This window comes from Phodopus roborovskii, unplaced genomic scaffold (assembly GCF_943737965.1).
Source record: "Phodopus roborovskii unplaced genomic scaffold, PHOROB, whole genome shotgun sequence".
In the NCBI taxonomy this organism is placed as follows: domain Eukaryota; kingdom Metazoa; phylum Chordata; class Mammalia; order Rodentia; family Cricetidae; genus Phodopus; species Phodopus roborovskii.
The window spans coordinates 19,725,487-19,748,981 of NW_026126541.1; the positions used below are offsets into that span (position 1 = coordinate 19,725,487).

At 45.3% G+C, this 23,495-nt stretch overlaps 1 protein-coding gene across 14 annotated transcripts in view; it reads left to right on the forward strand.

The window, feature by feature from the left end:
* The window catches only part of Sorbs1 (sorbin and SH3 domain containing 1), a 214,011-nt gene that overhangs the window by 104,972 nt on the left and 85,544 nt on the right, over positions 1-23,495 (forward strand). For 6 of the 14 annotated variants that reach the window (XM_051199849.1, XM_051199857.1, XM_051199858.1 and 3 more), the window contains 6 exons: positions 2,572-2,626; positions 6,162-6,230; positions 8,901-8,996; positions 10,928-11,056; positions 20,164-20,193; positions 20,305-20,417. In XM_051199849.1, the coding sequence (XP_051055806.1) occupies positions 2,617-2,626; positions 6,162-6,230; positions 8,901-8,996; positions 10,928-11,056; positions 20,164-20,193; positions 20,305-20,417 (447 nt within the window). In that variant the 5' untranslated portion in view covers positions 2,572-2,616. The remainder of the gene's footprint in view (positions 1-2,571; positions 2,627-6,161; positions 6,231-8,900; positions 8,997-10,927; positions 11,057-20,163; positions 20,194-20,304; positions 20,418-23,495) is intronic. The other 8 variants (XM_051199853.1, XM_051199861.1, XM_051199863.1 and 5 more) reach the window with 3 other exon arrangements.

Sequence of the window (23,495 nt, forward strand, 5' to 3'; positions counted from 1 at the left end):
ACCCACAAAGGCCAAAAATGGCCATCAGATCCCCTGGAGCTGCAGTCATAGGTGGTTGTGAACTGCCTAACATGGGTGCTGGGAACCAAATTCTGATCCTTTGGAAAATTAGCAAGTACTCTTACCCATGCATCCATCTCTCCAGTCCCTCCTTGAATAGATTTTCTCTGTGTTTGACTGTGTCTTAGTTAGTTCCCTTGACTACACTATAGATTTGTGGATTTGGTTTGTTAATTGTATCCCAGAGGCCTTAGTTGTTATGGTCATAGTTACAATTTACTTTTTAGATTGTTTATGAATGCCATAGGTCCTGAATGTTATTTTCAGTCTCTGACAGTCTTCCCACACATGGTCTAGTATGTGGATGATGTTTTCCACTGTGGTGTTTCCTTTTCCTTTAAGCTTCCCATTTCCAACATTTGCTTGACATTTTTCTTTCAGAATCTGTCCCTGCATTTGTAGTTAAAGTCGCTGAATTTTGTACACAAATCCATGTTTGACTTCTGTGTTTTACCTGTCTTAACTTGATTGAGCCATCTTTGGTGATGTTGAAAACTAGACCTGAGTGCTTTGTTGAGCATTTCACCTATTTCATTATCCTTGGGCTCAGTTACTGAGGTTGCAAACGTTTGGCGGAGTTATGTGACCTTGCTTTCTCATGTTAGATTTCTGTGTTGCTGTTATGCATCTGGTGGGATGGATCTGTCTTTCTTTTTTACATGGGAGTGTTCTTAGTGAGCAGCCCTCTCTTTAGGGCTCAGTTCCCACTTCCCTCTGGGGACGAGAAAACATGCTGCTTCCAGGATGGATGGAAAGAAGGAAGGAAGGAAGGAAAGAAGGAAGGAAGGAAGGAAGGAAGGAAGGAAGGAAGGAAGGAAGTACAGACCTGCATTAAACATGAGGTGTCCTGTGTGGGAGTAGCTAGTGGATGCTCAAGGCCTTTACTCTGAAGCCTGTGAGGCATTGGTGAGAGAAGTCAAAGAAGACCTGGCTGAAGGGAGAGGCCATTCTCAGTAGCCAGAGCACTCACTAGAAAACACAAAGGACCTAGCTGGGTATATCAGCACTTGAGAGGCCAAGATAGGAGGACCTCAGCAGTTTTGAGGAAGGTCTAGACTCCAAAAGGAGCTCTCAATTGGCCTGGGTTACAGTGTGAAATCCTGTTTTTAAAATAAACTAAAACAAAATGGGGAGTGCAAAGCACCAAAAAGATGAAGTAGGAAAACTTGTATTATCTGGTTTCAAGATTACGTGGGAAATAGTAATCAAGCAAGTGGGTTATTGGATAGAGATAGCTTACTGGCTAGAGTGGAGTCCAGAAGGAAACTTCCATATATGTAGCCATTTATTTTTTAAAAAGGGTTATATTAAATACAAGGAGGCAGGCACAAAAGGATGCATATATGTGGTACCATCTGTAGAAAATAGTGGGACCATAGTGATGATAAGTAGTCAGAGGTTCCTAGGAGCTTGGTGTGACATACTTGACTGTAAGGAGACACGGGCACCTTTTCTGGGTGCAATGGAAATGCTTTATGTTGTGACTTTGGTGGTAATTATAGGGTATGTTTATTTGTCAAAGTATTATATGTTGTATTTGTTTACATAAAGTTTCCCATCTGACTACAAATCAGGCCCAACCCCACTTAACTTCAGATGAGACTGGGCATGCTTAAGGTGATATGGTTGTAGACAGCATACCCTCTCATATAGTGAAGACTGACTTCAAACTTATTATATACCGAGGATGACCTTGAACTGTTGATTTCCCCCTGCATGCACATTCCTGGGGTTACAGGTGCCATCACTATATTTATTTGTCAAAACATATTAATACTGTTTGCTTTGAGCATCAGTGTAGCTTAGAAGTTGAGTCTTTGGTTAGTGTACCCTTGAAGCCTTGGGTTTGATTTTCACCATCAAAACCAAGCAAACCAAAACAGATGGATACCTTTCATTGGAGACAAATGATAGTAAAATGCCAACACATTGTAAGCTTTCTTTGGTTTGAGACCTCCTGACTCTGAGGGCTATTTACTTGAGCATCGGTAATGGTTTCTGCTCACAACCTGGCTGTTGATTCAGGCTACCCAGTTTCCACGATCAATTCCAGCACAGATGGGCATGCTTCTTCACCTCCCTGTGTCTCATTTGTGAACTAACACTGCATTAGTGCTTGCTGTCATGAGTCAAATGAATTATTTAAATCACCTAGAACGTTTCCTGGTACATTAGGAGCTACCTGTAAACACCCACAATTACATAGTACCCTCTGATGATAGTTTTTGTTTTTTTTAACATTTCAAAGATTTTTATTTGACTTGCTGCTAGAAGAGATCTGGAATTGCATCTAAACATAGTCGGGGAGACGAAAGTGAAGCAAATAGGTTTTGTGAGATGCCCAAAGCACCCCCCCAAATCTGTGAATAGCCATGATCTGGAAGCCTGGCAACATGGCTCCCAGTTCAGCTCTGTTTGACCAAGGGTTACAGTGTTTGCATTTTTAACACTAACTGTGGGGATTTATCGGGCAGCTGCCATTCATCCGATCCATTGTGTGCTTTTCTGCAGAGCCATCCGGAACCACAGCTGTAGAACGCTTGCCCCACAGCCAGTATGAGTTCTGGTAAGTCATTTCAAACCTCTTTCTCTTGTCATTTCTACAAAACTGTGTGGTTTACTGAGATTGCCACATACTTTAAGGTCCTCAGCAGCAACATCACTACTTACAATGCAAATGATTTCTCTACCCACATCCACGAAGAACACTACCGTACACTGTGTATGCCATGTCTGTCGTTACAAGAGCCCCCTTTCCTTTTAGTAGGATAGAATCAACATATAATAAGCTGCAGTTATTTTAAGTAGACAGTTGATAAGATTTGTCATATTTCTACACCTTAGTGGCATTTCTTAATCTAGATGATTGATGCAAAATACACAATATAATCACAATCTCCCCCGGATGGGGGCTAACCCAACACTTCCTTTATCCGGCTTGCAGAACAGCTAACTTATGCTTTTAAGAATCAAGATCTAAATAAATTACCGTTTCAAATATTTTTAGTGCTGGACTAAATTGGGATTAAAAGCTTGGAGCAGGGAAGAGAGAATTGGGACAGATAGAACCCTGTGCCTTTTACAGCTGAGACTTGTCAGTGTCCAGCCTGGAAATGTTTCCTTCTGGGAATTGGTCCCACCTTGGCTTCCTAGACTTCCAGGTGGTAATGGGAAGCAGGGGACCACGAGAGTATCAACGTCTTAAGACTGTACCCTTCCTCATAGACTTCTTGTGCAGTTTGGGTCTAGATGTGCCTTTGATTTTCCTCTGTAAAACGGACATTGTATTAGCATTGATCAATTGGGTTTTTTTTTTTTTTTTTTTTTTTTTTTTTGAGACTGAGTGTAACAGAGCTCTTAATGTATTGAGCACTATGCCTCCATGAGTGCTATCTGGCTGTTCTTAGCCCAGAGTTCCTCCTTACAAAGTGAGGTTTGTGGTTTGCTTTGGGCCCCGTTGATTTTTTTTTTTTTTTTTTTTTTTTTTTTTTGGGTGCCAAAGTAGACACAGTTGCTGCTTACTGACTCAGTTTTCAGTTTCTAGTGTTGATTTGCCTTTTAGTTAGTCCTTTGTTTTTAGACACAGTGTCATATAGCCCTGGCTGGCCTTGAACTCTCTATGTAAGCAAGGATGACCTGGAAGCCCCATTTGTTCTGCCTCTGTGTCCTGAGTGCCGAAGTTACGTGTGTGTGCCCCCACTCCACATGTATGTGGTGCTGGAGATGGAACCCAGGGCCTCGCATGTGTTAGCAGTGGTTTTGACAGATGAGCAGTGGTTTTGACAGATGAGCCATGTCCTGCCTTTGGCTTTTGTTGTCATTTGTAACAGGCTGGGCCCTCTTTCCTGTTTCCTTTTAAAAACAAACAAACTTTGCTCTGCAGCCTGAAGTCACTTGCTCTTCTAAGCCTGCTTTGCTACCCCTGACAGCTTGAGAGTCAGGACAAGGAGGAGGCTAGGTGAGGTTGTGCCAAGGCCCAAGGTGTACCAGGATGCCCTTCCTCCCCCGAGTCTCTCAGACAGATGCTGGAAGGAAACTTTACCCAGGAATCTACAATCTTAGACCCTTTGACCTGATAACCCTGTCTTGGGAATTTCTATATTGATTCCAGGAACACAGAAATGCTACCACGAAGGTGGGAGAGAGAAGCAGCACACTGTGTGCTTACATGCTATTGAAAGTGATCATGAGGAGGGGCGTAGCTACACGGAAAAATATTTGGTTGCATCCTTAGCAGAAAGAATGGCAGTGAAACAATATATTGCTATTATTTCAGTTGCTCTTGGGCTGCCACTGTGAAGGGGTCCCTGTCCTTGCAGGGTCTTGTTTCATTCTCCTGGAAAGCTGTCCCCACTCTGTAACACAACAAATAAAAACCCAGAGACTGCTGAAGATCAGAAAATCAAAGCAGCCAAGCCACCAGCTCTAACCTCTACCTCAGGCTCAAAGGACTGGTTGTGTCTCCACGAGCTCTCCACGAAACCTGAGACTGCTACCTCTCCTCAGCGTGGCTGGAGAATCTACCTTCACATGAGACCCTTTGCTTTTTATGCCTCCCTAGTGCTGGGATTAAAGGCCTGTGATCCCAGGTACTGGGATCAAGGGCATGTGCCCTGCTACTCTTCACTCTTGTGTAGGCCAGAGTGGCCTTGAACCCAGAGAGATCCATCTGCCTCTCCCGAGTCCTGGGATTAAAGGTGTGTGCCACCACTGTCTGGCTAGCTAGTGTGGCTGCTGGGGTTAAAGATGTGCACCACCACTGACTGACCTCTATAGCTGGTGGCTGGCTTTGCTTTCTGAATCCTCAGGCAAGTATTAATAAATCATAAATAGTATATCACCACTCCACCCCCTCACACCCCTCCCCTCCCTGGGGCCTGGGCCTGGCTTGCTGCCTCTGAGATACAGATGGGGAAACTGAGCTTCAAGGAATTAATCACCTGCGTGGGAGTCAGACATGGGCTGCTGTGCAGCAACATAATTGCTGCAAAAGCTGAGCTTTATTTGAGTGTTAATTAGTGAATACCAAATGCTTATTCTAGTTTGGTTGTTATGTTTAATTTAAAAAGGAAAAAGAAGGAATGTGGGCCTGGCAGTAGCTCACAGTTATCCCCCCCCCAAAGAAAACAACAATAACAACAACAATGCAACATAACAACAACAACACAACAACAAACCAAAGGGGCCCAAGGCAAGGCCAGCAGTCAGAAGGATGTGATCATTGGGCCTTGGTTAGGGGCAGGAGGACAGGACAGTAAAAACCTATGCAATGGGATGCGGAGCTTCGGTTCCTTCTCTTAGTACTCCCCTTCTCCCACCCATTTCTGAAATGAGGGGTCAAGAGAGACTTACTGTCTAAGAGAGTGAGCGAGCCTGTGTCTGCAGGTGGTTGTGAGCCCCGACCCCGTGTACGGGATGGGGGGTGGGGGGGCTGTCCTGGCCATTGTGGGGGAGGGGAGGGGCTGCTCAGGCCCTGTAGAGGAGGCAGCTGGGCCGTCCTGTGACTGGTGTTTATCAGTTGCCCAGCCTTTGGCGAGGCTGGTTATTAAAAGCCTCGGGGTGACATAGTTTTAGACAGGTTCTCTAGAACGATGTGAAGTGGGTTGTAGGTCCAGCATTTGAGGAACTATATAACAAGTCAGTTATTTGGGGAAGAAGATGGGCTGTGAGTGGGGTGGATCAATCTCAGCTTAGTGATCTTTGGTAGGCGTGCCCCACTGAGCCTCAATTATCTTATCAACAGAATTGCAGTTCCTAACTCCAGCTCCCAAGGACTGGACCTGAAGAGACAATGAAGTAGTAATTGTGGAATATGCAACAGAGACTAGCAATCTTGGCAAAAACATGTTTAAAGAACTGTAGTTATGATTATGTTTTTAGCTCCGTTGGCATTCTGCTGGGTACGCTCTTCCAAGCACACTGGCCACATACCCCGGGGCAACTTGGTCTTCCTGTCTCAGGTCTTCCCTGAATTGTTTCCCAGACGGATTGATGGGGGTATGTGTGTGTGTGGAGGGGGGGAGCACGTGCTAGGCAGGAGGGGCTCAGTGTTGTCTGCTGCTGAGCAGAACTCTGAAAATCTGTTCATCTTCTTCTTTCAGAGTGTGATGTTGGAAGCTCTAAAGCTGTTGTGAATGGCTTGGCACCTGGCAGCCATGGGCAAGACAAAGGTAAGGCTGTTGAAGAGAAGCCTGGCTTGGTATGGGAAAGCGTTTCTACAAGATGCAGAGCGCACTGGGCAGGGGCCATTCCCACCCTTCTGGGAAGACGTCATTGGCCTCATCTTAGGAGGCCTCGTTCCCACGGTGGCTTTCTGAGTCCTGAGCGATGGTCCTCCTCTTCGTGGATCTGAAGCTGTCTTTCCCAGCTGTGAGGGATATGCTCACAAGGATGCTGGGACATCAGAGTAGATAGACTATGCCTGGTACAATGGTGGTGCACATGCCACTCATTGGCCTGCAATTACCTGTACATGGCATGAATAGGGAGGGACACATCCACAGTCCTGTGGAAAAGTTATTTCAGTGTCATTAGTTTTATGTGTGTCTGTCCTCTTAAAATTTTAACATCCCCACCACCACCTTACCCCATGCTGGAGATTCGGTCAACAAAGAATTTGCACATGTGGAAAAGCTGCCTTGTTGGCCCTCCATTTTCCCTTTAGAAAGTCTCCCAAATAGGGGACGGAAACGAGAGCTGCACAATGTGGTAAGAAGGTGTCTGAGAACCGCAGCCCACTTCTGGGCTCTCTCTGCTGCTCCCTCTTAGCTACCGAGGACTTTTACTTCTCTCTTCTGCTTAATAAATCCCTTTTGCTTTAAAAACAAAACAAAACAAAACAAAACAACAACAACAACAAAAAAAGACTCTTGAGGTCCTGTTTGCCCAGGATGTTCTCACCCCAGCCTGACATCAGAATTGTAGTATGAGGTGGCAGGAAGTAAGTTGGAGTGATTAGATAAACGTAAATCCAGATCAGCCCATGACAAACAGACATGCAGGGGCCCCTTTTATCTCTTAGGTGCCAGTTCTCTTATCTACAGAAGAAGGGAGTTTGAGCTCAGTGTTTATTTCTGCATCCTATCCTGGGCTCCACTGACGCCATAGACTCTCATCTGTCTGTGTGCAGAGTATCAGTGAGGAGAGGCTAAAATCCCAGCATGGGGGCATTGATGTTTAAAAAAAAAAAAAGCAACATTTCCCAAAGTGTAATTTCAGGGTTTGTCATGTTTAGCCTTTGTAATTTTCATCGGATGCATCCAAATCATCCTTTTGAGAAGGCAAGATGTTCACCCAAAAGAAACCCCTGGAGAGAGAAAGCAGAGGGTAGAAAATGGAGAGCAGGGATCTGGGTGGGTTGAGGTTGAGCTCTTTGGAGACAGTGCTGTCTTGGTCCCGCCTGCATTCACTGTGTCAGTCCAATGGGCTGTGTTCTGGAGGTCTGGCCCATCTCGGCTACCTCGCACTTCAGGAATATGGAGGGGCAGGGCTGTGGAAAGGCTGCAAAGGAGTATTTAAACCAGGAACATGGGAGGGGCTTTTGAAATCTTGGGACTACTAGATCCACTCTGTAAATCTGTTTATAGAAGAAACTTGAGAGGTTTTTGTTGTTTGTTTGTTTGTTTTGGGGGGCAGAGGGAGGACACAGTAAGACTCACCTTTGGTAGGAAACAAGGAGGCAGGGATAACCCAAAGGTCATCAGAGTGGCTTGCTAAGGTCACGGAGCTAGGATAACCAAGCTCCTTAAGAACACAGTGTGGTGTTCTTCCTCTGAAAATGGCACCCCAAGTTTGCCACCAACCCAACACAGCCTCCCAAATGATTGTAAGGTTGTTAGTTAACAGGACTCCTGGGAAAGTTCACTCTAACTAGACACACGCAGAATGATCACTTGTGACTTAGTTATTGCAGACGTTATACTCTGTGCCGGCTATATGCTTTGCAAAGCAGCAGCCCAGTGGGCAGGGGTATCACTGTCCACTTTGAAGGGGCCTCCCATCCTCCTTCCTGCCTCCTTGACAACTCGGTCATGCGATGTTGAGTCAACGGTCTCTAATTTCCAAGCAGTCCTACTCCTTGGGCACAGTCCATTCGAGTCACTTTGGCACCGTAGCCTCCTTTCTTTCTTTGCTGCCGTTGAGATGGGGGTCTAGGCAGGCAAGGGGCGGGGTCTCAGCATCCAGCACCGTGTACTGTGATGCTGCCCAGAGCCTTAATCATTCACTTGGACACTTGACACCTCTTTTCCAGGAAAGGGTGGGCTTGAGAGAGACCATCTGTTTCCCAACAGATGGGGGGTTTTGAGTTGCTTGAGGTCAGAGGGTGATGACTGTCAGAGCAGGCACAGGATCCTAAAAGGTGTGATTTGGGAGAAGCAACTATGAGGACTGAAGGGACGTCCGAGAATGTTCCTCCTGTCGCTGTACTCACCTGCACCCTCGACCCTGTCCCCAAAGCCCAAATTACATAGCAGATGACCCACTGTTACCAGGGGACACCTTGTACTCTGATTGCGTCCCCCTTTCTCTACTTGCCAGACCATCTGTGTCTCTGTACATCTCTTTGTCCAGAACCTTGGCAAGCTCCTGGTGTGCCAGGAGGCGCCAATAAACACCGACCAACTCTATCTGAATGATGGTTGGAGAAAGGCTTCTGCTGTCTTGGCCCAGAACCCTAAAGAAAGAGAGCGGGCTATTTTTAATGACTGCATCTACTGCTCTTTGCATTGTTCTTTTAGCACGGGCAACTTCCTTCTATTGTCTCTGCCCGGTTCCTCGACTGTGTGAGCGTCTCCCAAATGTTGTATGTAGATGCACCGTTTACCCTCTTGTGTTTTCAGCAACTGCCGACCCTTTACGTGTTCGTTCTATCTCTGCTGTTAAAATAATTCCTGTGAAGACAGTGAAAAGCCCTTCAGGCCTAGTACTTCCTCCAGGTATCTCTCTTTGGGGCTGTTTCTTTTCAGTGGCAGAGCCTGCATGGTTTCTTCGCTTCTAACACCATGCCGTGAGCCCTAATCCTTGCATGTATGGAAGGCATTTCCTTCCCCTTAAATTGTTTCCCCCGCCCCCCCCCCCTGTGTGTGTGTGTGTGTGTGTGTAGACATGTAAGCCAGGGAGTAGGGAAGAGTCTGAGGCCTCATGCAGTCTTTCCCTCCTTGCTTTAGAAGGGTTAGTTAGGGCAGAGGCTGAGCATTCACTCTAGGATGGGTCTTTCCTAAGGACTTTGCAACTCCCGAGACTGTGCAAACACAAGTTTCTGGGAGAGTTAACCTGGCCTCCCAGAGAACTTCTGAGTCAGGCTCCTATAGATGTCTGAATGTTGCTTCCCCAGCCATTCCCCAGAGCAATCCAGCCCCTCTGAGCTTCACCTGCAGTTACTTCCTGCCTCTCCTCTCCAAGAGGCAGGGTGAATGGTTCATTTGAGGCTCTGACTCCAAGTTTCCTGGAGACAAAGAGGGACAAGTGGATTGTGGAGATCTGGCTGTGTGTCCAGGACTGTACAGATGGGCTGTGGATTTGCCAGTTTGCCTCTCACCCCTTAGAATTAACCTTGGTCTGGTTTTCCCAATACTTAACTACTCTCTTGATGGGGTTAGGTGCTGTGAGTTTTCCACACGCTTTCCTTGCCATGGAAGAGGGCTGCTGGGCAGGGACTGAGAGCAGGGAGGAAGGAGGCTTGGCTGTACACTACCCTCACTCACGGACAGACATGGGTAGCATGCAGAGTCCTGCCCAGAGACACACTCTGGAGTTTCATTCTCTCATCCTCACTGTAGAAATTTTAGATCAGGAATTTTGAGGAGTTTGGGGGTTTGGGAAGTGAGTGTGGGGTTGAGGGTAGAAGCTGGATTCTGGGCAGTTTAGGGGGTCTGGGAAGCGAGTGTGAAGTTGGGCTTAGCTCAGCTGCACATAAGGAAACACTTGGCACATGTGCTCGGTGAAATTGCGTGTTTTGTACCAGTTTCCTGCCTCATCACTGATTTTCCTGAAGGATGGGCACCAGGCCTATTAAAGCAAGCAGTCCTCTCTATTAACCATGGTGTCAGTTAGTTATGGTGAACCACAGTCAAACAGATTAAATGAAACTTTATGGAAACTCCTCGCAAGATTTAAATTGGGTAGAAAAAGGTATTGCTCATGTAGTATCGTCTGTGGTATAAGACAGATAGGGACAGACAGGGGACACAGCCCTGGATATGGATGACTGCTTTGAGAGTCTTCTTAAAGATGCCCAGGGTCTGTTATGGACCCTGGTGCTTTTGAAGGTGGGTGGTTGGGAGTCTGTGTAGATTAAGCAGAGGTTCAGAGGACGCTGTTGTGCTGTATGGGGACTGAGCCTGTCTGGCCATCTTCTTGGCTGCATGTTGGAGTGTGAACAGCTCCTCCTGCTCTCTTAGAGTTCAGGGGTCTTGACCAGCGAGAGACGCAAGCAGCAACCATCTCTTCAGGATGTCCCGACGCGCCTCATTGTCTGCTGGCTCTTTTGTGAGAAGGGTGGTCTGTGAGCTTGAGAGAGCTTTTCACAAACTCTCCCCTGAGCCTTACTAACTGGCCAGAAATCTGCTTAACTTGAACTTCATTTCATAGAAGGAATGAGCCAGCTACCATCGGGAAATCTTTTCAACTGACATCCTAACTCATGCATTGACTCAGCATATACCTTGCCTCTTCTCCCTAATCTCATGATGCTGCCACAGATTAATTTTCACTGGTCATAGATTGGCCATAAATGGTTGGAAAGTAGGTATAGACATACCAGGTTCATCTCATGCCTCTGCTGTAACCATCTGATAACGGACTGTCATGCAACTCCCTCAGGAATTTTGTTTTATCTAACCCTCTCCCTTGGATCTTTTCATTGCAGACATGGACCCTACAAAAATCTGCACTGGAAAAGGCACAGTGACTCTTCGGGCCTCATCTTCCTACAGGGAAACCCCAAGCAGTAACCCTGTGAGCCCTCAGGAATCTCCGAAACATGAAAGCAAGTCAGGTGGGTGTGCTGCCCTGCAGACCGGGAGGGGACATGCTCAGAAGGGACGGCAGATGTCCCCATGGTTCTGCAGGGAGTTCATTAGCCACGTCCTTCTCCAGGTTCCCTAGGACCGTGACTTCTGTCCCTTCTGTGATTATTAGTGGGTCAGGCCCTGGACTGAGAGGTAGTCATGTGCTTTGAGTGAATGGCCCAGCCTAATGATCCTTACTATAGTTTGGGGTGGTTTAGTCTCTAAGGAATGTCATTCTCTCTGCATCACAGTCATCAGAAGTAGACAGGCCTGGAGTTTGAGACTTGTGTTATAAGTCTGAGGTGGGGGGTCTTTGATTTTATTTATTTATTTTTAAAAGCCATTATTTGTTTGTTTATGTGTTTATTATGTATATAATGGTCTGCCTGCATATATTCCTGCATGCCAAAAGAGGGCACCAGATCTCATTTGGCTGTGAGCCATCATGTGGATTCTGGGAATTGAACTCAGGACCTCTGGAAAGAGCAGCCAGTGCTCTTAACCTCTGAGCCACCTGTCCAGCCCAGAGTCTTGGATTTTATATTTCTGACAAGTTTTGAGATCATGCTGTGGAGCTGGCCCAAGGACCACATTTGAAAATGGCTACAGGAAATGGGTTTTCTTTTCTCTGGAAACTGGGAAACTTAGCACACTCTTGGAATCAGAGTGTAAAGGAAACAGGGCTTGCAACTTTTGATCCAGTGGTAGGCGTGTGTTGTGACATGGTGGAATTATGTAGGATGCAAATGAGTAATGCTCGCTTCTGCTGACTTCCTGAGCCAGCCACCTATAATGGGTACGAAGATAGATGCTTGAGAACGAGGCCAGGCTAGGATTCGATCACGAGCTCCTTAGAGGTGATATGGAACCCTGGGGAGGTCATCTTTGTTCCTAGGCATAGGGAAGGCCTGAGCAGCCCTCAGCACCAAAATATGACGTAGGGCTTCTTGGTCTTCTAAGCCCACTCTCCATTCCTGACCTGTTGCAGTCTGCGATTTTTCTCTTCTCTGGGAAAGATGCTGATGAGAAGAAAGGCAAAATGATTTCTTTAGAAAGGTGTGTCGGGGAAGAGAGATGATCCAAAGAGGAAAGCCAGGGAAAGAACCTTAGCTGACCAATCCTTAGGCAGTAGAGAGGGCTTGCGCAAGGCTCAAGGCTCCCTCTAGTGGTTGTAGCTGGCACTAATTCAGAACACGTGCTCTCAACTATGGTGCATGGTATGGCACTACTGTGCTACAGAATTATGTGTGCGGTTGAAGTGGTCTAGGAAGCACCATCTTTTGTCCTATGGTAAGTCCTATAAATTTATTCCAGTAAATACGATGGGAAAGAAATTAATCTTTTTCAGCAAGTCTTTAAAATTTATTACAATACAAATACTTGGAAGAATGCACATTTGTTTTTCCCTTTTGAGGGTCTGATTTTATTTCTTGCACACAGACATTCTTTTGCTTGATGCAAATGTTTTTTTAAAAAAAATAATTTTATTTTTATAAAAAAAAAAAAGATTATGGTAGCCAGGGGGTGGTGGTACATGTCTTTAATCCCAGTATTTGGGAGACAGAGACAGGTGGATCTCAGTAAATTCTAGGCCAACCTTATCTACAAAGTGAGTACCAGGACAGCCAAGGCTACATAGAAAAAACTCAGTCTTGAAAAACAAAACAACAACAAAAATTATAGTATAATTTCACTTTACCCCTTCCTTTTTCTCCCTCCAGCCTCACTCACGAACCCCAAGTCTTTACTCTCACTAAAATCATGGCCTCTCTTCCTTTGTTGTTATTGGTGGTGGTGGCAGCGGTGGTGGTAGTGTGTGTGTGTGTGTGTGTGTGTGTGTGTGTGTGTGTGTACGTGCGTGTGTGCATTTCTAAATATATGAATACAGTCTGCTCTGTCTGTATAATGCTACTTGTATGTATATGCTTTCTGGGTTGACCCTTTGGTATTGGATAACCAGTCGATGAGCTCTTCCTTGGATAAGACTACTTCTGCTGCAGCTTTCCTTAGTTGCCTGTAGTTCTCCGTCTAAGGGTAAGACTTTGTGAGCTTTCCCCCTTCCTCCTTGTCATATCTGTTGGTCTCATCCTTGTACAGGTCATGTTGAGGCAGCCATCTTGGTAAGATTTCATAGATTATAGCATCTCTGATGATACTAGGCAACCCAATCTCACAGCAAACTTACTGTTCCTCTGGCTCTTAGAATCTTTCTGCGTCCCTGCCATGCCCCTGCCCCTGCCCCTGCCCCCACAGTGATCTCTGAGCCGTAGGTACAGGAGATGTGTTGTATTTGAATCAGTTGGGACTGGACTTCACAGTTAGGCATTTAACAGATTGTGGTTTTTCTGTAATGGTCTTTGTCTGTTGCAGAGAGCAGTTTCCTCGATGAGGGGCGAGGACCACACTTGCCTGCGGGTGTAAGGATAAATACTTCAGTGTAGTTAGGGATTATGCTGGGTTAGTAAAGTGATAACATATCTTAGCGCAAGTAAGTGTTTTCCTCCTGGTAAACTGAGGTTGTTGGATCCATTTGCATCACGTGTGCTCTTTATCTTTGCCACCTCCATCCATCCCTGTAGGTTTCCATGTTGCTGGCTGTTAGCCTGGTCTAGACGCTTCAGTCTTTAATTACAGAGATACCACCCATTTTCAGCCAATGCCCTAACTCCCTCTCTTGAGAGAGGAAGTATAGCTAGACAGATGGTCCCAGAATCTCTTGTCTTTGGCTTTGGCGTTTGCTGTCTCATCAACCTTAGGTGGCTTCAGTTTCTCATCTCTACATTGGGTACTATCATATTGGAATTGGCATTAAATGAACTCTTTCAAAACAAGCACTCAGTACAGGCCTATCATAATCACCTTGTAGTTGCCGTGGGTCAGGAGGTCTGCTAAAGGTTGAATCCTCTGAGCTTGAAGGTTGATGTTCTAGGCTAGGAGTGAGAGCAGTGGAGATGGAGGACAAGACAAAGGGTCATTGAAGAATAAAGTGACAGGGCTTGATGCGAGACTCAAGGACTCCAGGCCACAGGGTGGCTTTCTAGATTATATTGCTCATGGAGATGGAGAATTGGTTTGTGAAGGATGTTGGGAGGGAATGTGCTGGATTTCCTGACAAGAGAAGGGCTTCCAGGAGGATTTCTAGACGGCATTTGGAAATGAAAGTCCGCAGGCAGGATATAGGAGTCCCACACAGCCACATGAACTCCAGGAGCGTCGGGAAATCTTCTGTAGGAGATTGCTACTACCAAGATGGAATGCAGGTGTGAGCATCAGCCTAGGGAGAAAGAAGCTGGGGCCCTTAGAGATGGCCCGGTTAGATCCACTATTCAGACTCCTGATTTAAAATATACACATTTAAAATTTTAAATGTTATTTCTGACTATGTGTATGTCTGTGTCTCTGTGTGGGTGTGTGTATGCCATTGGACTTGCAATTATAGGTCCTTGCCCCATGGGTGCTGAAAACTGGACCAGGGTTTTTTGAAAGAACAGTAAGGGCCCTTAACCAGGGAACCATTTCTGTAGTTCCGGAGTCCTGTTTTTGAGTGGTAACTGGACCCCAGGTCCCTGATTATGGACCTTGGACCATTAGAACCACCTGAGAAGAGTGGAAATAATTTTAGTACTGACTTCCCAAGCCCGAGAGAAGCCTTATTATGTTTATCCTTGTTTCATGATCTTATAACCCAGCCATGTCTGGGTATTTGCTGTGTCAATTCAGAGCGAACTCATCAGTGTCTTAGGCCAGTGATTTTGTTTTCACTGCTTGGGAGAGCAGTGAAGGAGACTGCACTGGTAGTGGGTGCAATTCCTAGTGTCTTTCTGGTGTAGTCTGGTGGCAGTGTAGCTTGTTACCTTAGAGGCTGTCCCCAGACTCATACACCATGCTCTATGTTAACATTTCCTTGCATTCTTGGCGCTGTGCTAGTTGGCCCCAACATTTGCTGCAAAGTTGTCCTAGGACAGAATGACTTGCAGCCACAATGAACTCATTTCCTCTTGCGTGGTTCTCACATTTTCTGTTCTGCAGCCAGACTTTCTTTGGGACCACCAGCTCCCCAGTAATGACACAGAGACTTATTAGTTATAAAAGCTTGGCCTTTAGCGTAGGCTTGTTTCCAACTAGATCTTGTTACTTAAATTAATCTGTTTCTATTAATTCTATTAATCTGTGTCCTGCCATGTAGCTCATGGCATGTACTTCATTTCTGTTTTAAATGTCCAGTATGTTTGTGTCCCTTATACCCCTAGATTCTAAACCCCTGAGTTCATTTCTCTACCCAAAAGTCCTGTCTAATCTCTCCTGTCTAGCTGTTGGCCATTAAGTTTTTTTTTTTTTTTTTTTATTAAGCCACAGCAATACACCTTCACATAGTGTACAAATATCCGGCAGCACTCTTCTGATTGGCAGTAGCAAATGTCTCATAAATTAGACCCTCTTTACCCACTAAATCAGTCTTTATTTTAAGTGCACATGTGAGAATCAGGGCCAACTGAAAAGTTAAAGGAAAGACCCTCACAAGACAGCACTATTCCTTCTGACAGCCAGCTGCAAATTTAGGGGACTCCTCAAACCACATCAGGCTCAGTGCTAATGCTACAAGGGGCCTGTTTGTTTATTACAGGGGAAGGGTAGAGAGTAAAATCAGCTCAGAGATATGCATGGTATAGGCTCTGGGAAAATACCAGAGCATCCCACACACATTATTTCCCAGCATCAGTGTGTAAGCCTTTATCTAAAGTTGGGGCTCTGAACATAGGTGTGCACCATTGTCTTCCTTGAAGACTCCTATCGACTCTAGTAAGCAGTAAAGCTCTTACTGGCTCAAAGCCCTGGCTCCAGATCACATTGGTGTGGTTCAAGTCTTCAGGTAAACAAGTCATTCCTATTCAGTGTAGCATTCCAGGGACTTGGCAGTTACCTACCTAGGGTAAAGGCCAGACTTTTTAATTCATGGTATGACTTCCTCCACTATGACACATAAATAAAAGGAGAGTATAAGTGATAGCTGGAACACGAGTAGACCTGCCTTTAGCACATATCATCTACCTTGTGAGTTCTTTCCAGACCATGGTGAGTCTGCCTTAGTGAAAAGTATCCTAAGACCCTAAGAAGAACTGATTGCTTTAAAAAAAAAAATAAGTAAGAAACCAGAAATGGAATTAAAAGTGAATAAGATAAAAGCAAGTATCTGGAGGCTTTTAGCCACGGGGGGGAAAAATTACATAAAGAGCAGATAGCATACAAGGCAAAATAGATTATGTTTTTTTTACCAGAAGGTTGAGGATCTTCAGACTGCAAATCCATCTACAAGCCATTTTATTGGAGGAAGCATTTTGACAGTCTCTTCCATCAGCAGCCCGTAATTGATGACTATGTATGTAAAACTTCACCTTGTGTTCTCAAATATAATTGGCCCTGGGCTGCTACCAACCTTCCAGGTTCAGAAGAAAAGATAATGGATGAGGGCTGACAAAATGCCAGAGATTTGCTGTCCTTCAGTAAGTAACCAAGCTGCTTATTGAAATCCTGGGAACTACCTTCTTGGGCACAGTGAAGGAAATGGTTTTGAAGATTTGAAATGAGAAGGGGGGGGGGGGAAATCCAAGTCATTTTCCAAGGACAGTATGACTTTGAATTTACTAAATGGAGGGATCGTATACTGTAATTTATATATGTTTGGGGATTTTCTGGTGTTTTAGGCTGGATGTGGTGGTGCACACTTATAATGTCAACACTAGGGAGGCAGAAGCTGGAGGATTGCTGAGAGTCTGAGGCCAACCTGGGCTACACACCAAATACTGTGCAGTAAGATCCTGTTTCTAAAACAGATGGGGCTGTGGCGATGGCTCAGGACTTCCTGTGCAAGTTTGAGGACCTGAGCTTGCATCCCCAGTACTCATGTAAAAGCTCAACATAGTTGTTCATGTCTGTAACCGCAGTGCTGGAGTAGAGAGAGACAGGAGGGTCCTATGGGCTTCCTGGTGAGCAGTCTAATTGAATCAGTGAGTGCTGAGTTTAGTGAGAGACCTTGTTGTAAAAAGCAAGATGATAGAGACTGAAGGAATCTCATTTGTTGACCTCTGACCTCCACATGCAAACATATATAAGATGTATATGGATATTCCACACATTGACATAAAGCACACAAAAACCAAAAGTGTAATAAATAACACACATATACCCTGTGGGGATTTCTCTCAGTGTGTTTTAGACTCCAATTTTATAAAGCCATATATTTTATTTTAATTTTATGTGTTTGAATGTTTTGCCTGCAGAGGTCAGCAAAGGGCATCAAATTCCCTAGAACTGGAGTTAGGGTTGATTTTCAATCACCAAGTTGATGTGTCAGGACTGACTAGCTAGGACTGGAGTCTGGGTCCTCTGCAAGAGCAACAATGTTCTCACGAGCCATCTCTGCCAACCCTGTGCTATATACTTTTAGGCGTGTGACTGTTTTGCAAATGAGGATATACAGTCAACAAGGCAGACGATTGAGCTCACAGGAAGTGATCTGATTGCATGAGGATGGCTTTCTTCTGATGCCCATAGGTTTAGAAAAACAGTCACTGACATGACTGCCAGTGTGACTTGACTAGAACCAACCCAATGGGAAGCCAAAAAGTAGGCAAAATAATGTGTCCCTAAGTCTATGTGCTGCGTTTACCTTCACCATCAAATAACTCCTCATTTGAAGCCTGATGTCATTTGGTGTATATATAAACTTAATACATTTGAGAAGTGGTCCAACAAGAGTGTCTAGAAATACCAACTTGAAAAAGGTTACACAGCCAGTACATAGTAGTATGTGTGATGCGCATACCATATGAGTGTTTAACATGGCCGCGGTTGGAGAAGACAGCTATGAACTGTCTATAAGGGAGTGCCAAAGATGTAATAGGCAACCTATCTATACAAGAGTATATATAACTGAGTCACCTTACAATTCTGGTCTTTGGGGGCATAGCAATAAGTTGTCTTTCCGTAAGTAAGGATATTTTAGAAATAGTTGTATTAATTCTTTGAGAATATCATGCAATGTATTTTGATCATATTTACCTTTCCAGCCCCTTGCAGACCTGCTCCCACCTCCCTACCCACTCTCAAAGACAGCTAACTAGCACCTCAACTCCCCTACTCTGAACTCAAATTTCCTCTGTCTCTGGGTAGCAGGAGGTCTTCTCAGTGCTGTTAGAATTGCTGTGAGTTCATATGTGCATTTTCCCTGTTAGTCGGGAAAAGGTTGCATCGTAACTTCCATTACCTCTGGCTTTTATAGTCTTTCTGCTTCTTCTTTTGCGATGACCCTTGAGCCTTGAGAGGTGTCCCAAAATAAGGATATTTTTTTAGTGTGCCATCTAGTAGTTGTTAGAGTTAGGCTATGAACCGCCGCTGTCAGCATCACTGGGAACTGTTAGAAATGCAAACTCTTAGGCCCCCATCTCTCTTGCTGGATCATAAATACTGGAGTAAGTCTCATCAATCTGGATTTACCAAGACTTCTCCTTGACTGATGCGGCTAGACCATGCTATTTGTGGGACATAAGCCACCCGCCTTGCCTTTTGCTGGCCTCCAGCATCTCCCTGGCTACTGGTATAGTTGGCAGCTGTGGGTGGTAGCTGGGGCACTGTACTGCTTTGTCCCTTCCTGTGTGAAGTTGTCTACAGGGCAAAGCATTTGGCCTCTCTCTTTGCTCATCCATGAAGTACATTAAGCATTAAATTAAATTAAGTACTAAATAGGTGTAAAGTGTAACCATGTCTGACACGTGGTTTGCACATCTCAATAAATGTTTGCACATCTCAACTTGTCATCTGAGCAGTCTACAGTTGGTCTGAGAGACTCACAGTGGAGGCTTGGACCACAAGGACAGTGAGTCCCCTGCTCGTGTCTACGGGAGTGAGAAAAGGAGGCTCCTCAGGAAACAGGGACAGGTTGTGAAAGAATTGCAAGAGTAGGGGTGGCCAAACTGGCCAAGAGCAAAACCCCGCTAGTTCGCTAAGAATGACTTTTATATTTAAATTGGCTGATAGAAAAATGCAAAGAAGAATGATATTATATACCGTGTGAAAGCCTTTGAAATACTGAATTTAATGTTCATAAATAAGGTATTTGGGACACAGCTCATTCATTTATGGGTTATCTATGGCTGTTCCTTGTTAACACAGTCACAGAGTCACGGGGTCTTATTTGAGGTGCTTAGTATTTCCTATCTTTTTCTTTTAGATCTTAGGGCATTTGCATTATAAATAACGGAGATCACTATGGAAGGAACCCAAGCCGAAACATGAGATTCATTTGTGTTTCATATAACTTCATACATGTAGCCTATTTTTAGCACACCTGCATTTTGACTCTGATCTGTCATGTGAAGTCAATTCAGATGTGGATGTTTAATTTTTTTTTTTTTTTTTATTAGATTTGTGTGTGCTCTCCTTCCCCCATAACTCCATCCCCCTGGTGGAAGCCAGAAAAAGGCTTCAGATCTCTTGGAGCTTGAGTTGCAGGCATTTGTGGGATTTCTGGCTTACTCTGTGGGTACTGGAATTTGAACTCTTGTCCTCAACGATTATGTAGCAGAGCCCTCTCCGGCCCATATTGTTAATGTTTTTGTACCTTGTTTAATGGAATGGAGACCGGGATCAACAAGCAAACAACGCCCCCCCACCCCAAACAAAACCATGCTACTGAGGCTTTAGTCATATTCTACTACTGGGGCCCATTTAACCTAGCCTGCTAAGGTGCACCCATGCTGAGCCTGCAGCAGGCTCTGGGATGGGGAATGAGACGGAGAAGGACTGGACAGCAGAGAGTTCTGCTTGTTGCCTTTCAGTCTGTAAAGTAAGAATGTCAAGGAACAATTGTTTCTTCATTCCTGTGAATGTCGCCTTGTGTTCTCAAAGGTCAGCGCCTGTGAACACATCATGGTTTCAAGTGGGTTCCTATGGTAATGGGGCCGTCGTGACTGAGGGCGTTTTGTCAGACTAGGGCTGCTGATCTTCGTCGGCCAGTATGTTTCATGCTTGCTTCCCGCAAACGTAACCCATTTCTGCTTTTCCCTTTTTGTTTTCATCCTTCTTGCTCCTTGCACAGGCCTGGAGCCAGAGGAGGACCCTTCAGCAGGTATGGCTTTTCTTGCTTTCTTACCGTCTGTGTCTCGGGGCACCAGGGAATTGGAGGAAAGCCAGCGGGTGTTACCTGTGAGTGATGAGGGTTTTTGTTTTCTTTTCTCAGATGAGTGGAGACTTTCTTCCCGGGGTGATGCCAATGGCAATGCCCAGCCCTCCCCACTTGCTGCCAAGGGCTATAGAAGCGTGCACCCCAGCCTTTCTACTGACAAGCCCCAGGTAGGTGTGTGCCCACAGATGGGTGGGAACTTGTTAGTGATACCTGTTCCCAAACTCATGACTTCCTGCTAGCCCAGCTAGATTTTGGTGTGGGGGTTTAGTCTTTGGTCATCTTTGAAGTAGCTTTCTTAGAAAAAGAGTTGGGATCAAAGGGAACAGGAGTATGGGATGAGATTGGTCTATGTGCGTGTTGGAAATAGGCCTGCTGTTTCCTAGGCTTGTATACATGTGGGAGGGTTCTAAAAGAAGGAGTTGGTTTAGCATTGGACAGGTAGGAGGAAGTCTGACCTTACTCTTAAGGAATTCTTCTGAGCAACATTAGAGGAATACCTCTGGTGTTGACTCCATTAGCTTTCCTAAGCTGAGACTCTGAACACTGTCCTCACAGCTTAACAGCACCTATTTGTGGCCACACCATAAACCAAGTAGCCCAAAGGCCTGAGGACAAAATTTTCACAATGGCAGCACAGGCTGGCTTGCCAGGCCAACTCTGCTCTGCAATATAAAACCCCCCATCTACAGCCATACCACCCGGACAGGCACAGTCTGGTGTGATTTTTGAAAGCTAAGCAGGATTATCATGGCTAGTACTTGCATGGACGACAGCCCTCTGCAGCTATTACAATTTGGAATGGGGATGACTTTGGTTGTGCTGGATGGTTTTCTACCCTCTCTTCCTCCCCACCCCATACTTTGTTATTTTGTTAAAAGGAATAGGGCCTGTCATTGCAGTGGTGTGTGAAGGATGCTGTGTGAGGAGGAACTACTTACGTGGGATGGAGCCATCTTCCTTACAGGAGATGCTTCTGCTCCAAAGATCCCTGGGTGGTACAAGCGCCTGTGCTTCTAGTGGTCCTAGAACACACAAGGACGTCAGGTGGTATCATCCCTCTGTGCAGACCTGTCTCCCAGGGTCTATAGTTGGCCCCTCATCTGTCTTGTTGATGAGCTGCACAGTAAAGCCTTTCTGCCAACTGCCATGACTTACCCTCCCCTCCCCCACACACACTTTGAACCTGGCACATCTAGGCCCTGGTTGGAACCAGGAGCTGTGGAGATGCCTGGCTTCCCAGAGGTCACTTGTCTGTTAAATATCTTGCGGGAATTTTCCCACTTCTGAAGCTTTCTGAGTATGTAATGTGCCATCTGTGGCAGCCGCACTTCCTCCTTCCTAGCCATCTCAAGGATGGATACTGTTGTTCTACCCATTTTAGAACACGGTCAGGATCAAGTCAAAGCAAACATTGAAGTACACTGTCTTCCAGCATCAGTGACTTAGCCCAAAGGCTAACCCTCCTCTGCCTCTTGTTTCTGTGAACACAGAAACAGCGTGGTCCAGGGTAGGATTGTATTTCATGGGTGAAAAACTTGCCTAGTATGTACAAGACCCAGGCAGGACTCATTTTCCAGCACTATATAAGTCAATATATCACATGTGAGTTAAAGATGAATCCTTTGAAAATACATGTATTTAACACAAATTTATTAGGTACTTGTACTCAGACCAGTATGCTAAACATTGCCCTCAAGGAGTTCACAAGGGAAGCTGTTTTGTAAGGTTGAGCATCCTGTGATATCCGCACCAGCTTATTTTGATCTGTTTGTGACTCAACTTCAAGTTTTCTGTGCTGTCTTTAGGGAGACTGGCAAACAGCTGATGCAAGAATTTTATTCTGTACATTCAATGTAAGATTTTCCATTTGAATGTCAAGAACTTTATGTCCTGTGTTACTTTGCAGAGATTTATTTTCTGAAAGTAAACATAACTCCTTATCTGTATAGTACTTGCTATAATTACACGCTGCCTTCAATAAAGGTGAGGCAGGCTGGCTAACTACTTGGCTCTATTCCAGCCCCGTGGAGTTTATGGATCTGTTGGCAGAACATCTTCCCTTAAGGACTGAGTTGAGGTTTAGAAGACGGATGGGCTAGGTGGAAATTCTGTGTTCAGGTTTGCCTCTCTCTTTTCCTAGGGTAGGAACCTCAGTGTCCCTTTCTGTGATGTCATCATCAGCATGATAGTCCCAGTAGACGAGGCTTGGTAGTTTCTGGAAGCTATGTGCTATGAACACACTTTTTCCAAATAGCCCCCCTCTCCTGTAGACCCACATTCTAAAAAGAGAAGTAAATTTCATTAGTGTCAGTAGGCAGGTTGGGCTGCAGTACTGAGAATGAAGCAAAAAGCTGCTCCTCTGTGTTCTTGCTCAGCCTAACTCCTCCTTCTCTAGAGTTAGAAGAAGCCCCAAGACAGGAAGTCCTTTGACTCTATGTGTATTGGGGACCCTCTGGGGAAGTGTCCTCTCTGCAGGGTCACAACCCTCGGAGGGCTTGTGCCTGATGTCATGCAGCCCTGGTACCCATACATGGCCGTGACTGAATTAAGTTTAAAACTCAGAAACAGATTTCTATCTTTGGACAAAAGAAATAAGATACTCTAGTGTGAAGTCAAAGTAAATCTGAGCCCAGATCAGAATGATTTTCTGTGTGCTTCTCATCAGCCCTATCCCTACTTGATAGTCCCCATGGTGGGAGCTAGTTCAGTCGTTTCTAGAAATTGTAAGATTAATGCAAAGTGTTCTAGCACTCAGTCCAAGTTCATCAAACCCAATAGCTAATGTGACAGTTTCTGCTCCAGAGGGGCTCTACACCAAAGGGGCTCTCTCTTTGTTGTGGATTCAGGGCTGGTATAAATGGCCAAGCTCCATTAGCACTGTTGCGGTACAGTGGGACAAGGTACGGATCTGGTTAACCGGGAGTACCTAAACGGTCACCTGTCACCCACACTATCTATCATCTGTCATTTCAAACTTGCATTTAAGGCGTAGGCTATTTATTGTTTCTGGATGGCCGTCTGATCCACAGTCTTGAATGTCCTCCTCCCCTTAGTGAACTCTGTGTGCTTGTAGACTTGAGAGCTGAACCCGGGGGGCTAAAAGAAGACATCTGCCTTCTGTGAACACACATATAGGAGGGCCTCGCGTCTGATGAACTTAAACCTTTAAAACCAAGGGCTTCAATAAGAGGGGGGTTGTGTGGGAACAAGGACTCAGGGACCCAACTCTGGGGCTTCATCCACTT